This window comes from Diabrotica undecimpunctata, chromosome 9 (genome assembly GCF_040954645.1).
Source record: "Diabrotica undecimpunctata isolate CICGRU chromosome 9, icDiaUnde3, whole genome shotgun sequence".
In the NCBI taxonomy this organism is placed as follows: Eukaryota; Metazoa; Arthropoda; class Insecta; order Coleoptera; family Chrysomelidae; genus Diabrotica; species Diabrotica undecimpunctata.
The window spans coordinates 133,075,558-133,094,036 of NC_092811.1; the positions used below are offsets into that span (position 1 = coordinate 133,075,558).

General features: G+C 34.0%; 1 protein-coding gene across 3 annotated transcripts in view; it reads right to left on the bottom strand.

The window, feature by feature from the left end:
* Positions 1–17,199, bottom strand: part of LOC140451498 (venom dipeptidyl peptidase 4) — a 63,242-nt gene extending 46,043 nt beyond the window's left edge. The window contains exon 1 of one of the 3 annotated variants that reach the window (XM_072545337.1): positions 17,090–17,199. In XM_072545337.1, coding sequence (XP_072401438.1) covers positions 17,090–17,146 — 57 coding nt within the window. In that variant the 5' untranslated portion in view covers positions 17,147–17,199. Of the gene's footprint in view, positions 1–10,036; positions 10,198–16,814; positions 17,045–17,089 lie in introns of those variants that run through there. The other 2 variants (XM_072545338.1, XM_072545339.1) reach the window with 2 other exon arrangements.
* Positions 17,200–18,479: the final 1,280 nt, after the last annotated feature.

Genomic DNA, 18,479 nt, shown 5'->3' on the forward strand with positions numbered 1-18,479 from the left:
TCTGATATAAATAAAATGATTATTTCATAAAACATTATTGAAATTTTTATATATACAAATAATACTGTATTAAATATGTACATAAATTATATTGCGTAATATAATATTATTCTAGGCTCTTATATATCATTAATATATAGTATCTTATCAATTATAATAATAATATCACTTAATCAAACAAACACTATATATCCTTACCATACATTAATGGATTCTCTGAACAAATGTCGAAAATGTTGCCAAAATATGACATCAATGTGGAACATGAATCGATAAAAGCAGCTGGAAAATATTTCTCAAAATTTAAACCCAATTTTAATAAAGATTGTCAGTATGTTATTTTTAAAATAAATTATAAAGACTGTATTGCAACATATATTGGGCAAACACACCAATATCTAAGTAGAAGGGTTATTGCATACAAACATTAGCCAAGCATTCTTTAGAAAATAGCCACACCTTTTATTTTGAAAATGTACAGATTTTGGAAAAAAAAACTAAACTACAACAAAAGATGCATCTTGGAGATGATTTGATATCTGCCCAATATGTATCATATTTTAATAAATTGAGTTGGTTTTGAAATGCGCCATTGACAGCTATTTAAAATACGACCCTAAATCACTCGTATTTTCAAGTACCTGCCATATGTATTTAGGATCAGATACCACTTTTGCATTGCATAGTAAACTATCAAAAAGTGCAGACATAATTTATAATTGTGTATTATGTAATGTTTATATGTTTATATGTAAGTGCTTATTGAAAATGGCAAATAGCCGAAACACGTTTAAGCAATAATTAAGTATTTTATTTACACAGACAGACCGACAACTTTCGAAAGCGAAAGACAAAAAATTACAGACTATGTTAAATATGAATTAGATGTGGAAGATATACACTAATTACTAATTTTATTTTATTATGATGAACTGTTTAGTCATTTATAATAATAAAAAAAAAGTTAATGGATTTAAAAAAATTTGTCCTTGGTGGGGAATCGAACTGCAGCCATTCGCGTGCAAACTAAAAAAGTAAAGAGACATAAAGATATCCACGGTTTAGTGATACCAATCCAAAGGAAAATAACTGTTTTTATTTGAAAATAAAATTGTGGTTATTTTCCTTGCAATTTCATCATTTTTTCTCATCTTTTAAATCTGGAAATGAAATGTCACCTTTTGAAAGTGACATAAAAAAGAAGCTAGCACCGGTTAATAGAATTAAAGATTTGTAACACAATCCCCGTACCAACAGGCACGTTACGAGACGTTTGTAATTAAACATTTGTAAATTCCTTGGTATATATTGAAATCCCCTCGTATATGTATTAAAACATCGAAGAGTAATTTCAGTGTATTTCTCTTTCCTTTCGTACAAGTTAAAATACCGAAAAATAATCTTTCAATTCCTCTTAGCGTCGCCGAGTCGATATAAACACATTTTTAGCGTTTATTTATATTTCACAGATGTGTATTTTCTCCGCATTCTAGGACCGAAGCTGCTTTTAGGATATTTTGCGTGTCAAATAAATAGGAATTTAAACGTGTATATGTTTTGTTTATACTAATTTGGGAAGCGATTGATTTTCAAGAATCACATCACTCTCGCTAAGGTGTGGTCAAAAGCGTTAGTCCAAATTTTTCGTCGAATTTGATATGTTTTCTCGTTTTTTGTCCCTTTTTATGGAAAATAAGTAGTTTTGTGGCAGTTAATAGTAGCAGTTCAATATATAGTTGTAGTCTAAGTGAGAATTTGAAAATTAACCACATTTTGCAACTGTGTTTAGTTCTACCTGTTCCAATTTTTTAAGGAGAAAAGTTTCCAAAGTTTTATTAAAAATCCTTTATAAAAGGTATATAATTTAAAAACCCAATCGGGCTATATCACAAAACGTTTTCGGAATCTATGTTCCATCATCAGTGCACTAGGTATACATGTATTGAGCCACTAAATATGTGGGTAAAAACCCGTTAAGCAGTGTTTGTTTAAATTTAGTTTACATTATATAGTGGTAAATATTATAATGTTAAAGTTACTAGTGGATTTGGTAACATGGCGACGTATGACTCCACGTTAAGTTGCTGATACTGAGACGATGTGTCTACGAGGACTTGATGAAAGCAACCAGTTGCTTACATCAAGTATTTCCAACCCCAATAAGTTGCTGTGATATGCAGTTTTAATTCGTGTAGCAGAGAGTTTAAGGCCGAGTTCTATCCCCAGAAATTCCAGTGAAGTCTAGTTTTCATCCCCAGCATTTTTGTGTAAAACCCCAGTGCAATCCAGGTAACTTTTGTGTTTAAATTTTTAAAGAAAAGTAAAAATAAACATTTTTATAAATAATCGCTTTCATGGGAGTTTGTAAAGATACATTTTTATTTGCAATAATTTATTTCTGCCACAGTTTACAGCCGAGTAACAATTTTTTGTTAATTTTGTAGCACCTCCCACTTGTAAACAGAGTTTGTAAACAGATAGGATATGTAAGTTTCTCTTTGTTATTTTGGTATAAATTTTTGTAACGATTAATATAGTATTTTTGTGCCATTTATTTTTGTAACTGTTTGTGATGAGACAACAATAAATGTTTGATTTATTTCTCTGAAGCAAATTTTTTTATTTATTTTAAAAAAAAGTTTCTAACCCCTTTTTTGAGTTCCATTTAAAAAGAAATATTTTGCATTTCTAATAATTATTTCAATGGTTACAACTAGTTATAAGTTGTTGTAATCGTTATAATTTGGCACCTCAAAGCGGCGTCCCTATTTTAAATAGCTAGAAGTCCTTCCTGTTGTTTTGTTTGTCCATTTGTTCCAGGGGACTCATGTAAGTACCCCTTTGTTTCATTTTTGTAGTTGCCCCAATCCAACCTCCTTGCCATTCAACTTATCCATGACCCAGCTACTCCAAATAAACACTGAGTGCCGTTCGCATAAGTTTCGATTTATTTTACTTGTTTCGATTTATAATACCCTATGTGGCAAAATATCTTCGTTACAAACAGAAAGACATGTTATAAATCCAGGTAGCAGAAATGAAATTTCTAGGAAGAGTCAAGGGATGTACAAAAATAAATCAGAAAAAAAACCCTGAAATCAGGGAGGACCTCGGCATATTCTCAATTAAAAAAAACGCGCGACTACTGTAACAACTGTTACTCCCATGTAGATACAATAAGTCAGGGCTTCCCAAACTGTGCGTCGCGACGCCCTGGGGCGTCGCTACGTTGTCCAGGGGCGTCGCGTGTCAACGCAGACTTTTAATACAGAAAATATATTTATTTGATTTTAAAAAAATATAAAATATATCTATTAGTAAATAAATCAAATAAAATATATAACATGAAGTCGATAGACCCTTGAATTATCCGAAATAATTCTTCAATCCGAAAATTATCCGATGATCCACGAAATTATCCGAAAATAGAATAATTATCCGGACATTGACAACACTGGAATCTAGTGAGCGCCGGTCGGCTTCCCTCCCCCGTGTTCCCTGCCGTTATGTCATTTAGTCAAGCTTTTGTTTTGTTTTATTACGTACGCGGAGTTTTTTGCTACCAACAATGGATACTTATATTCAAAAGAATAGAAAACTAAGTGAAGAATCAGGCGAGAGCAGTAATGTTAATTTAAGTAAAAATAAGAAATATAGGAAATATGACGAACAATATTTGGATTTTCAATTTACCTGCCTTACTAAAGGGAATGTAAAACTTCCACAATGTGTTGTTTATCACAAAGTATTGACGGCTGAAAATATGCTTTCTAATAAACTAAAACGGCATTTGAAATCAACTCACAGTCATTTACAAGGTAAGCCAAGAGACTTTTTTGTAAGAAAATTGTGAGAACTAAAACATCAGACCACGGCTTTGGTTTCAAGAGCATCAATTCCTACCAAAGCATTGCTCGCCTCTTAGATGGTATCGTACCGTGTTGCCAAATGTAAAAAACCATGTACGAGCGCTGAGGAACTGATCTTACCTTCAACGGTTGATATGATAACAGTGGTAATTGGAGAATCAGCAGTTAAAGAAATAAAAAATGTACCTCTTAAGGCGGGTACACATTTGCGAGCAGAACTGTTCGCGAACCGTTTGTGAACGCTATATTCGTTAATGTGTACGGCAGAAAAAACCGCTTGCATACTGTTTCATCGTGACTCGTCGCGAACCAAATTGTTGCGGTTTATTTCACGACTTCAAAGGAAGCTCGGCTTTCAGTTTGGACGGCGCTTACTAGACGCAGCGAACATTTTTATTGTGTCATCAAATCGACATTGTGTGAATGACGTGTTCCTTCCTAGAGAGACGTGAGAAAACAGTAAACTGATTATTGTCATGGACGTATAAAGATAAAATCTTTATTTATACGTCGATGATTACTGTACATAATTTTATTTTTGTTAAACAAGCAAAAACAGGAACATAAATCAGTACCCAAATTATAAATAAAATGAATTATTTCGCACATGTGTGTTCGTTGTTGGTTTGTCGCTTTCCATGGATCGAGATAAGTATGCTATTAGTACGATGTAGAATATTTTTCAAGGATCTGTACGCGTACTGTACGTATACCGTTCGGCTCGCATATGTGTACCCACCTTTACAAACGATACGGTTAGTCGCCGTATTCACGACATGGCAGAAGATATTAATGGGCAAATTGTGGAAAAACTTTCAGGTTTATTTGCCATTTAACTGTACAAGGCGGCTGATAGTAATGATGATCCTCAATTGATATGTTATGTACGCTTCATACAAGAAACAAATATATGTGAGGATTTGTTATTTTGCAGAAAAATATGTGAAATTTTAAAGCTACTGATTTATTCAAGATTTTAAACTCATATATGACTGAAAATAATATTAACTGGGATAACTGCGTAAGCGTGTGCACAGATGGTGCCCGAGCGATGTCTGGACAGTATGGAGGACTACAAGCTCTCATCAAAACCTAGGCTCCAAGTGTAAAATGGACACATTGTGTCATACATAGAGAGGCCCTAGCAGCAAAGAACGTTGCACCTGAATTAAGTGTTGTGGTGGATAGCAAATTCGAGGTGGACAGACTACGAAACCCTAAGAAAATTTGAACACAAACTTAAAGAAAAACTAGAAGACCAAATGAGTAGAACTGTTGAAAACAGATTACTTGAATGAGTGAAAAAATATCCTGAAAGAAGTAATAACAACAGTTGTAGGAAAGGAAAGAAGAAATAAGAAAGGAAGAGGACAGAATGGTATGATGCGGAATGCGCACAGGCAACTCAAAAAATAATCAGGCGTATGGGAAACTCCAAAACAGAAGGACGAGAGAAAATCAAAAGAAGTACAAAAAGATGAGACAAGCAGAGAAAAAGATACTAAAACAAAAGAAAAAACGACATTTAGAAAACCAGCTACAGGAACTAGAAAGATTCAATTCACAAAGCGAAGCGCGAAAATTTTATAAAAATGTGAACCACAATAGAAAAGAATTTAAACCTAGAATAACCATAATAAAAAGTAAGGAAGCCGAAATTATCAATGAGCCGGATCAAATAGTGGAGAGATGGACGGAGAATTTTGCTGAGAAATTAAATATAGGCAACCGAGAAGTGACTGACATAAATGACCACAGTGGAGACGTAGACGATGAGAGGGAGAAAAATACTATACCAACAGAATTAGAAGTTGCCAAGGAAATAAAAAGTTTCTTCTTCTTCAAGTGCCATCTTCGTTCCGAAGGTTGGCGATCATCAGGGCTATACGTATTTTCGAAACTGCTGACCGAAACAATTCGTTGCTGCTACAGCTATACCATTCCTGTAGATTCTTTAGCCAGGAGTTTCGTCTTCTTCCTATGGACCTTTTTCCTGCTATTTTCCCTTGCATAATTATTCGAAGCAGTTCATATCTTTCGCCTCTTGTAATGTGTCCCAAGTATTGGGATATAAAAAGGTTAAAAAACAACAAAAGCCCTGGAGAAGATGGTATACCCCCTGAGCTGTTCAAGTATGGAGCAAACGCGCCAAAAAAATACATAATAAAACTTGTTGCATCCATTTGGAGAGAAGGAAAACTCACAGACAGTTGGAATGTAGGTATTATAATACCTATTCACAAGAACGGGGATCCACTAATATGTGACAACTATCGAGGCATTACCCTCTTAAATACGGAAAGTACTGGCTTATATACTTTATGATCATTTACTAGTATATACTGAGGAAAAAAGAAAGGTCAACAATTGATCAGATTTTCCTTCTCAGACAAACCTTAGAAAAGACATATACAGTGTAGACAGGACGCACTTTATAATGCCATGGCAGAACTAGATATTCCGTCGCATCTAATAACAGTGGTAAAGGCAACTCTTTCGAAAGTTGAGTACAAAGTCAAGGTACAAAACAGAGTGTCAAGGTCTTTTCAAACACATACTGGATTACGCCAGGGAGACAGTGTATCGTGCCTATTGTTTAACATCGCGCTAGAAAGAGCCATATAGAAATCGGGCATAACAACCAGAGGTACGATCATCAATAGAAGTGTACAGATATTGGCCTACGCAGATGACATTGACATAGTAACACGAACAAAAAGAGACCTGATAAAGGCTTTTGAAACATTAGAAAAAGCCGCGAAGACAATGGGACTGCAGGTCAACGTATCCAACACAAAATACATAAAGGTCACGAACAGCACACAAATACCGGTACCACAAGATCTGGTGACAGAAGCACACACATTCGAGGGGGTCTCGGAGTTTATATATCTTGGAACACCACTAAATAACAGCCACCTAGTAAGCGTAGAAATTAAGAGAAGAATATACCTGGCGAACAGAGCTTACTTTGGACTAAAGCAGCTCTTAACATCACACATAGTTAGCAGAAAAACCAAGATACTAATATATAAAACTCTTATTAAGCTTGTCCTGACATCAGCGTCAGAGACATGGATTATGGTAAAAACGACGAAGAACTGTTAGGCAGCTTTAAAAGCCTGCGCCGGGATATGGCGCAGGCGCTACAATTTTGAGTTGTATCAATGCTATGAAAAATGCAACATCGTCCGGTCTATTAAAATTAATAGACTAAGGTGGCTAGGACACCTTGAAAGAATGGGCACCGGAGACCCCCAAAGACAGATATTATATCAAGATCCAATAGGAACCAGGAAGAGAGGCAGGCCAAGATCTAGATTTAAAACTTACGTCGAAGATGACTGGAGGAATCTAGGGGTCAGAAAGTGGAAAGCCAGGGCGAAAAATAGGGGGTGATGGAGACTAATTCTTGAACAGGCCAAGACCCACACATGGTTGTAGAGCCAAAGATGGTGATGATAATGAAGACTTTTCCATAAACTTTGTAAAGAAAAGAAGGCCGAGCACACCTCTTTAATTTATTATTGCATCTCTCGTTGGCTGTATACGAATTAAGAAATTAATTTTACACGTATCTACATACATAATGACATGATGATGCTCAAAAATTTAATTCAGAGTTTATAATAAAATTAGCATCCCTCTGGGACATATTTAACAAATTAAATGATCTTAATAAGTCTTTGCTGATATCCTGCAATTGGCAGATAAAATTACTGGGTTTCAGAAGAAGTTGCTCTTATGGAAGAGAAAATTAGAAGATTAAGAAATTGACTGTTTCTTAATCTTAAAGATTATTGGGCTACTTCTTCAAGAATTCCTCTTGTTACTGATGTTATGTTCCTAAAAAGATTTCAAAAACTGAGAACACTGGTCCATTTCAATGATAACTTAGAAGCAACTTCAGAAACGAAAGACCGCTATTTCAAAATTCGTCCCCTCTTAGATCATATTTCTACAAATTGTTATAAGTATCAGTTCGAAAACCAATATTCCATTGATGAGGCTATGGTTGCATACAAAGGTACATACAGTGGCAATTTACGACAATACATACCAAATAAGCGTCATAAATGGGGTTACAAGTTCTTTGTAAGGGCAGGTGTTTCAGGATATATTGCCGATTTCATTCCTTACCAAGGACCTTCGACATTTTCACAACTACAGGGAACTATCAATCAGATTTCTGAAGAAGAACAATCCTTGGGTGTCGGTGCATCTTCAGTGATTGCACTATGTAAAACATTGGATGACCCCCAGAATTCAATGATTTTTTGTGACAATTGGTTTTCCAGTTTGAGACTATTTGATTACTTGAAGGAAAAGTATAATATCCTTAGCTTGGGCACTATTCGCTCAAATAGAATAGCAGGTTTCACCTTGGATACTGATAAGGTTTTGCTAAAACGTGGGGGTTCCTATGTTTATAAATCCGATGAACAAAAGAATATTATAGTTGTCAAATGGGCAGATAACAAATGTGTACTTCTTGCTAGCACTGGTTGTGGGATTGAGCCAGTCAATCATGTACAAAGGTATTCTAAAGAACATAAAAGAAAAATAAACGTGCCATGCCCAAATCTAATCACTCAATACAATAAGCACATGGGTGGAGTGGATAAAGCTAACTCTTTATTGGGTCTTTACAGAAGTCCAAGTCGTAGTAAAAGATGGTACTTTCCAATAGTTACCTGGCTCTTAGATGTCTGTATTATAAATGCTTGGATATTATATCAAAATGACAGTAAAGCCAATAATATAAATTTTATGCCTCTCAAGAAGTTTAGAATGGAACTAGCTAGGTCTTTGTCCAACACTGGAAAGAACAAAGTAAAGCGAGGCCGTCCATCAAGTATAGAAAATACAGATAACATTATTCGCCACCCTCTTGTTGTAAGACCTGATGATGCTACCAGATCAGTTAGGTCACTGGCCACTTTATACCGCTAAAGGAAGATGTAGATTTTGTAAAACTGGCTATACAACTGTGCAGTGTGAAAAATGTAACATCCGGCTTTGTTTTACACCGAACAAAAATTGCTTTTTATCATTCCACCGTTAGAATTAGGAATATATTTATAATTTTTTAGTCTTAGGTACTTTTAATTTTTTTATTAAATCAATAAAATGTCCTTTAGTTAAACAGTTTTTTATTTATGATTAACAAAATTTTGAGATCTTCATTAGTGAAGTTATCAGTATCAAATAGTGTTTCTTGACTGGCAATGTTGCTTGTAGGCAACGGATTCAAAAACCACTTTCCCCTATCTCCTTCCGGTTTTTTTGTACTACAGTGTGTTTTTGAGAGTTATATAAGATTATATACACAATAAAATAATTTTGCGACATCTATTTTTGGTGTTGCCAGATACCGGGTTAATACGACAAAGAAAAACTTTTTGAATTTTGGAGCTCACTTTCTCATGAATATCATGCCATCAGCACTGCCATTAAAGGTTTTATTATCATTTGCGACTTCGTACTTGTGCGAAACGGGCTTTTCTGCAGTTGCAGTAAATAAAAACAAGTACAGGTCAAACATAAACTTAGCAAAAGAAATGAGAGTGGCAATTTCCAAACTAGAGCCTCGGTTTCACAAGTTGTGCTCAAAAAAGCAAGCACATCTCTCACATTAACCAGCCAGTTACATAAATAAATATCCATTTTCATGTTTTCATTTTGTTCCTAATTTCTTATAAAAAATATAAATGTTCAAATAGTGTTTTTGTTATAACTATAACCTGTTACTAGGCTAGTACTAAAATTGGTAAGTATTATTGGGGGTTGGGTTGAGGGGGAGTCGCAAAAAAATAGTCCAAAATAGTCGCAAATTTCCAAAGACGCCACAGTACGAATAAGTTTGGGAAGCCCTGGAATAAGTGAAAACTGCATACCAAAAATATCAATAAAATACCACCCTCAAGGAAAGCGCTGCGCTTACGACGCCCCAGAAAAGAAGTGCAGTTGAGCCGTAACAACTTATAAGTCCTAATTCGTGAACTTATCATATCATCACAAAACAATAACATCAAAAATAAAATTAATTGTCGATTGTTTTCCGGGTTCATATTTCGAAGAGTACGTCCCTTAAGTATTCCTTAAAAAATAATTTATCGGACAAATGTATATTAAAAGAGTGAAGTATATAATCGTATTAAACTTACATTCATTTTTCCGCCTTAACCAAAAAAAAAACAGCACTTAACACGAAAATGGTTTGTTGTAGACTGAATAATAATGCACAAAACTATTAATTCGACCGAAACCCGTTTTAGGAGGTTATCACAATCATATAGCACGTTCCATAATTCATTTTTAATGAAAATAAAATATTTTTAGACGTATACAACTAATCGCAGTCATTGATAATTCCTATAAATACCAATAAAATACCACCCTCAAGGAAAGCGCTGCGCTTACGACGCCCCAGAAAAGAAGTGCAGTTGAGCCGTAACAACTTATAAGTCCTAATTCGTGAACTTATCATATCATCACAAAACAATAACATCAAAAATAAAATTAATTGTCGATTGTTTTCCGGGTTCATATTTCGAAGAGTACGTCCCTTAAGTATTCCTTAAAAAATAATTTATCGGACAAATGTATATTAAAAGAGTGAAGTATATAATCGTATTAAACTTACATTCATTTTTCCGCCTTAACCAAAAAAAAAACAGCACTTAACACGAAAATGGTTTGTTGTAGACTGAATAATAATGCACAAAACTATTAATTCGACCGAAACCCGTTTTAGGAGGTTATCACAATCATATAGCACGTTCCATAATTCATTTTTAATGAAAATAAAATATTTTTAGACGTATACAACTAATCGCAGTCATTGATAATTCCTAAAGATAATTTGTTGTGAATAAAAGAGAATTTTGCCTTTGTTTTCTTTGACCATGACGTGTGGTTAATTTAATTAGTTGTGGTCAATGATATTTTACTCTTATTTTAAACCACGTCGTTGCTCAATCATCGTCGGGAAGTTTCGGTACAAAATTACTACATAGTCCAGTCGTCAGAGAATTGATCTCTACAAACGAGACGAGCAAACTGAATTTTGCTGAAAATGTCAATTTTAGGACCCCAAAAAGATGAAAAAAATATCGAGTTAACAAGAATCTTAACGGCGCGCCGTAGAAAAAAATTAAACAAGAAATGTAGCTGATATAATTTTGAACAAAATTGTTTATTAGAACTTTGGTGTAAAATGAACCGTTCTTTTAGAAACAACGCTTAAAGTGACCGGCGATTTTGAATGACAGTTAAGAAAACGGAAAAAAACTATAAGAAAACAAAATCACGTATTACAGTCAACAATATGGACTCAATATAAACGTTAAGAAGACAAAGCTTATGATAATTAGCAAGAAAAGGATAACAGAAAGTCAACTCTACAACAACCAATCCCCTGTAGAAGGGGTGATGCACTACAACTACCTCGGCACCATAATAAATGAAGAATGGACCAACAACCAGAAGATTAGAGCACGCATCGGAAAAGCTAGATCCACCGTCAATCGGATGAGGACTTTTTTTAAGAGTCACAACCTCTTTCTTGATACAAAAGTAAGAATGCTGCGATGCTACGTTTTCTCTGTCCTTTTTTATGGTGTTAAATCGTGGATCTTGAACGAAGATATGTGCAGAAAACTGGAAGCATTTGAGATGTGGCTATATATAACCGAGAGGTACTGACCACCATCAAATTTTGAAAGTAACAGTTCTTCGGACATATTATGCAAAATGAATCCAGATATGCTCTCCTTCAAGCCATCCTACAAGGAAAAGTATTTGGAAAACGAGGTTCAGAAGGAAGAAGAACATCCTGGTTGAAGAACATCAGAATCTGGTTCAATACAACATCTGTGCAGCTTTTTCGCGCTGCTGCAGATAAGATAAAAATTGTCATGTTGATGGCCAACATTCGTAAGGGATAGACACATCAAGAAGAAGAATATATTGATGTCTCCGCTACAATTTTAGCTTTAAGTATCAAAAGAAGGCACTGAGGATGATCTGAGATAGATCGAAAACGTTATGCATCTATAAATTTTGAACGGCTAACAAATTTTAAATTAAATGTTTTTATACCAATACAAATTTTGAAGTTTTTTCTGTGGAAAACTATTAAAGAACAAATGAACAATGTAACGGAAAAACATCTAAAAGTAACACCTAGAAATAACAAACAGGAATGGATGACAAAAGAGATTTTACAATTAATGAACAAACGAAGAGAATCTAAAGGAAAAAATGACAAGGACGGAGAATACAAAAGACTAAATAGAATAATTCGAAAAAAAAATAACCGAAGCAAAAGAGAAATGGCTGGAAACAAAATGCGTGGAAATAGAAGAACTACAACAAAGGCACGATTTTTTTAATTTACATAAAAAGGTAAAAGAGTTAACATCGACTACCAAGAGAACGACTTTTCACACCATGCTGAACACGGATGGCAAACTGCTAGAATCAACGGAAGATAAACTGAAAAAATGGGAAAACTATATTAAAATTCTTTTTCACGACATACGAGAAGAACCAAGATTGGAAAATAACAACGAAGGGCCAACAATTCTGAAATCTGAAATCATAAATGCAATTAATCATCTTAAAACAAATAAAAGCCCAGGTCCAGACGGAATATACCCAGAAACGTTGAAATTAATCAGCGAAGAAAATATCGAAATATTTGTCCTTTTATTCAATCGCATTTATGATACAGGTAAATTACCCCAAGATTGGCTGGAGTCAATATCCATCCCACTACCAAAAAAGCCAAACCCACAACACTGCAATGAGTTCCGTCTGATATGCCTTATGAGTCATGCAGTAAAAGTCCTACTAAAAATCGTACATAATCGTATCTATAGAAAGTGCGAAACAATCATCGGAGACGATCAGTTTGGATTCAGAGCCGGCATGGGAACGAGAGAAGCCCTGTTCAGTTTACTAGTTCTCGCCCAAAAATGCTACGACCAACAGAAAGATAAATTTATATGCTTTGTAGACTTAGAAAAAGCATTTGATAGAGTAAGACACGACCTTATATTAGAACGTTTGAAAGAAGTCGGTTTAGATGGAAAAGACATCAAATTCTTAAAAAACTTGTACTGGAACCAAAACGCCAGAGTTAAGATCGAAGGTTCCACATCCGCAGAAGTAGAAATTACGAGGGGAGTTAGACAAGGATGTGTTCTGTCGCCTCTGCTATTTAATATTTACTCCGAGTTTCTATTTAAAGAAGCATTGGAGGATTCCAAGGATGGAGTCAAAGTGAATGGCGTAAATATCAACAGTATCAGATACGCCGATGATACAGTGTTAATTGCGGATTCCGACTTAGGTCTACAACGACTCATCGACAAGACCAACTCGACCTGTGAGCAATTTGGTATGAAAATAAACATTAAAAAAACCAAAGTGATGCCAATCCGAAAAAACCAAAACGTACCTCAACCTTGCACAATAAATGGGCACATTTTAGAACAGGTCAATAGATTTAAGTACCTGGGATGTTGGATCGATAGCAGCCTAAATCCTGATCTAGAAATAAGATCGAGAATAGAACAGGCCAGAAAATCTTTCGTAAAAATAAAAAAACTGCTTTGTGATTCTCGAATAAAACTCGAAATTCGACTACGCTTATCAAAATGCTACGTCTGGTCGACTCTTCTATATGCAGTTGAAACGTGGACCCTTAAAACATCAACCGTAAATAAATTTGAGGAGGCCTTTGAAATGTGGATCTACCGGAGAATACTCAAAATTTCATGGACATCGCATACCTCAAACGAAGAAGTGCTGCATAGAATAGGCAAGGAAAGAGAACTTTTTAACACAGTAAAAGTTAGAAAAACATCATACCTAGGCCACATACTGAGAAAAAAAAAATAAGTACCAATATGCCCAACTTATAGTGAAAGGAAAAATAGAGAGAAAGAGAGGCCTAGGAAGGAAAAGACTATCGTGGCTCAGAAACATCCGACAATGGACAGGGCTAAATTTTGAACAGCTAATAAGAACAGCTGAAGATAGAGAAGAGTTTAAAATTGTGGTAGCTAACCTCCATTGAGGAGAGGGCACTTTAAGAAGAAGAAGATCGTTAAAACTGTTTTATTAACAAACTTAAACTTACATCTAATAAAGATCTAATTTGTTTACAATATTTTACTTCGTTCCAATCGCCATAGTGGTCGAGGTATGTTATGTAAATAAATAAAATATTTATTAATATATTATGTTAATATCGAAACACCCTATATACACAACTCGGTTATTTTATCGAATTCTTTCCAAACTTCCTGTTTTTCTAGCACAAACACTTCAAATAAACCGTTTGGTTTTGGTACAAAAGTGTGGGTATGGATAAGTAAATAATGGCATTATTATCTCAGTGTACCATATAATTACCCAGTGTCTTAATAGGTACAGCAGTAGATATCCTGTGGAAGTAATTTGGAGACTAGGAAGACAAGAATAGTCTAATAAGCGATTGTCAGTTTTTTACTATAACGCATGTCCCCAAAGTTTTCGGAAAAAATAAATACGTATTTTTTAATTGTAAATTAAGTTTATTTTATTAACTAAACACAAAGAGGTTCGGGATCTTCGATGGAACGTAAGTTTGGTCTTACATGTGCAATAAGCCTTTAGATTATTTCTAAGACGATCTCGCAAAATTTTCGCAAAAATCATCGTCTTAGCTGATTTTCATTTTGGGCTTTCCAGCGATTAATATACACCATTTGACTCAAAACAGCCCAAAACTCTTCTATAGACCTTGCCTGAGGCACGTTTGGAGGGTTGTCACGCTTGGAAACAAAAGTTATATATTAAGCAGTTAACCAATCTGTCGTTCTCCTGGCGTAATGGCATGACGCTAGGTCGAGCTAAAATATAATTTCATCATTGGCGTGATGAGTATTTATAAATTGAACAAGCTTTGTAAGACACCTGTCAACGTAATTGTCAGCATTGAGAGCTTCACCGCGAACACGCCCAACAAACGGCTTTGAAGCACCAGCTTCTGAGATGGCACACTATACCAAAATTTTATCGGCAAATTTCACTTTTCCTTTAAACATAAATTCGTCCATCTTTCGGTGCATCTTGTATATTGTGTGTATAAATTGCGTCGTTGCCCTTTATTTTGGACTTGGATAAAGTAAAATACTTTTCATCATCAATAATGAGAATTTTACCAAGAAAATGAATACGTCTCAATGCACGGCAACATCTAGGAATTGTTTCTAACTTAGTTAGTGTGTGTACTTAGGAACTTTTTTCTTTTATCTCATTTTAAATTTATTTCTAGAAATGGTTCTACTTAGTCCATTCGTGAAACATTATATTTTCGGCCAACATTTCGCAAAGACTTTATTAATTGATTATCCATACTTTGAATTAATCTCTGTTCCCGAACAGAAGTTAAAACTCCTTTTCTTCCGCTAGTGGGCTAATTAAGGCATAGTATACCATTTTCGCACTCTTTAATTGTCTGGTAAATCAATGGCACAGAAATATTTTGAGCACTATAAACGCCTACAATATCGAGTTTTGGTATATGTATAACAAATATTAAGTTTGTACGACATCTTAACCAACTGTATTTGTCAAAACTGTCATTGCTTATATCGTTTAAGTGGTTTACCAACTTTGATTTCCAATGGCAACTTGATCCAATGCTTCCTACCAATAATACTTTTAAATCTAAAATTTTACGAAAACTTTAGGAAAATCTGAACCCTTTTCTCCACTTTCGTTATTAAAAGTCCTGTTGAAAGTGAATACAAGAAAGCCTTACACCATACTTCAAATGAAAGAGCAAGATTTTCTGGATTTTTCAACCTATTCATCAAAACTGAATTACTCTGCAGTTCCATTTTCAAAGGTATTTTCTTTATAATATACTACAGCTTTTTATGACATCGCTTTCCGAACCACTTTTAACGGACGTGAATACAAAATTATCAGTTTAAGACAACGGAATGCGAGGAAATATACTGCTAAAAATGACGAAATACCCATATCAATAAACAAAAATGATATTAAAATCATCTTGGCACAAAACAAGGTGGAAGCTCTGAAATCTATATTTATACAAGTGGATGCCAGATGTAGACAGAAACTTTTATGTTCACATGTTTTCCAACATGTCTCAACATAAATGGTAAAATTGAAATTGCTGATCAGAAGATAATGTTACAAAAACTTATGTGTCATGTTTTTGGCATTTTTCGTTTTTTATTAAAGTCACGAAACTCTTGTTATTCTATTTTTTCAATAAAAAAATGGAAAAAATTAAATATTTTCTAATCCTTTTTTTTTAAATGTGCTTTTGTAATAGACTTTCATCTATTATGTTTAAAACAAAAGCAAATATACTTTCTTGTATACCAAATCTAATGGTCAAAATATTCAAAGTCATTTTTCTCAGTTTCTACATTTTGTATCATATAACCTTGTAATTCTTAGGCAGCGATTTGTAGAATGGCAGAGGATAGGATAGTACGAATAGCACGAGATAAGACACCAAAGGGACGAATAAGTATTGGCAGACCAAGAAAAAAATGGTGCGATAATTTAAACAATTTAGAAGGCTAATATTGAAGAAGAAAGAGGCTTTAAAGCATACATACAAGAAGAAAGAAGAAGAAGAATCTCAGTTGCTTCTCTGTTGTAAAATCTCATGAAGCTCAATCGGTCACGAAACCCTTCTTTGCCCCTAAACTAAAATTTGTATTACTTTATCTGTACATAAACTAGTACCTATTTTATTGTAATCTTTCAATACTCGCTAATATCCTTTCGTGGTTAATTTATGTGGATTATGTAAAGAAATTTTTTATTAATAACTGTTTTTTTGTCATCTGATATTAATAGTGCAAAGAGAAATACTTAAAAGTCCTTAAATATTATTAAAATTTTTACCTTGTAAATATTAAAGCACACCATTTTGACATCAGCCGCAAACACAGCACTTTTTAACACTTATTCTTATTTTATAAAGTATCTCCTTAAAATCCTTTGAATGAATAGATACGCATGTCACAATTGTGTAAACGCTCGATATTTAAGTGCTTTAAAAATATTATGTGCACAAAAATCACATGAAGATAAACGCCGAACGTATTTACATACTTTTATTTCATTTAGTACTATCAGTAGAATGTTTAATTATAACAATTAATTGATAGTATACTTACTAATAAAAATAAAACTTTCTTTCGAAACCGATAACGCACAGGAAAAAGTAAAATCATGATTCTAGACTTGATTACGGTTCGACCTTAGCTGACATGGTAAAAATATAAACAAAAAGTCCCAGAGACCGATAACAATAAAAATTTGTTTTAAATGATGGTATTACTAACACATTATCCATTATTTTAGCTTAGAACTGGCGAGTAGTGGTTTGTGGTTTTGCAAATGTGAAAGTAGATATATAGGGTGGCCCATTACTGCATTGTACATCAGATTATGTACATCGATTAACAATGTGCACGAAGTTCGAGTAAACGAAGTCTGCTAAATAAAAAACTCAACATATTAAAAATTACAGTAGTTGCTACTTTTTTATTCTTGTTTAACCCTTTAAGGGACAGAAGTATTTTTTTTAAATGTACTTTAGAATAGTAATTCATTAAGCATTATTAACAAGACAAAAAATATTATTTTTCTTTGTCAGAAGGGCTGGAAAAGGTGGTAGATATAGCTACCAGTGTGCATTTTGACAAGCAACTAATACTGGACAATGGTATATATAGTGACCGCTAAAAACAATTACAAAAATTTATAAAAAATATACTTTATATTGAAAATATAAAAAAAAACTAAATACAGGAATATTTTAAATTTATTACTATCTAAGAACTTTCTATTTACTATGGTAGGATGCAAAGTAGTCTTTGCATAGAGCAATGTTACAAACTTGACAAATCAAATTGCTGCGCATTTGTTTGTTTTTAGATGGAGAACAAAAGGCACAGCGCCTATAAGTTTCTTTGATGGGTAAGTGTGAACCAGCATTCAAAGTTTAGTTTGATGGAAGTCCGAACTTTTTTCTGAAAGTAAAAGTGCTAATCAAATTATCAGCTAGTTCACCGCGGAACTGTAATGCAGTCATAGGCTTTGCACTTAAGTTTTTTTTTCAGAGTCTCCTTATATAAAATATAGCTGTTTACTACTGCTGCGTTTAAAAGGTAGTAGAATATTTTTACCCACCAACGTCTTGATTTTCATGCGATGGAGTAGTTAGCATGATATTGATCGAATAGATCTACTCCACCCGTGTATTTGTTATAATCGACTTTTGCCTGAGGGCATTGTACTTGATCTCTATTCTCAAGACCTGAGTGTTTTCTGGAAAATTATGTAGATTGCTGACAACACTAACACATTTTACGCCTCTATCTTTCCACTTATACACAGGTATTTGCCCAGAATGAACCGAATATGACTGATTTTGGGAAAGCTCTTTATTAACACATAATATTTGTTTTCTTTTCCAATAGTTTCTGCATCAGTGGTATTGTGGTGAAAAAATTAACAAAGTATACGCAATAACCACGATTTTGATATTTCGACGTAAGTTCT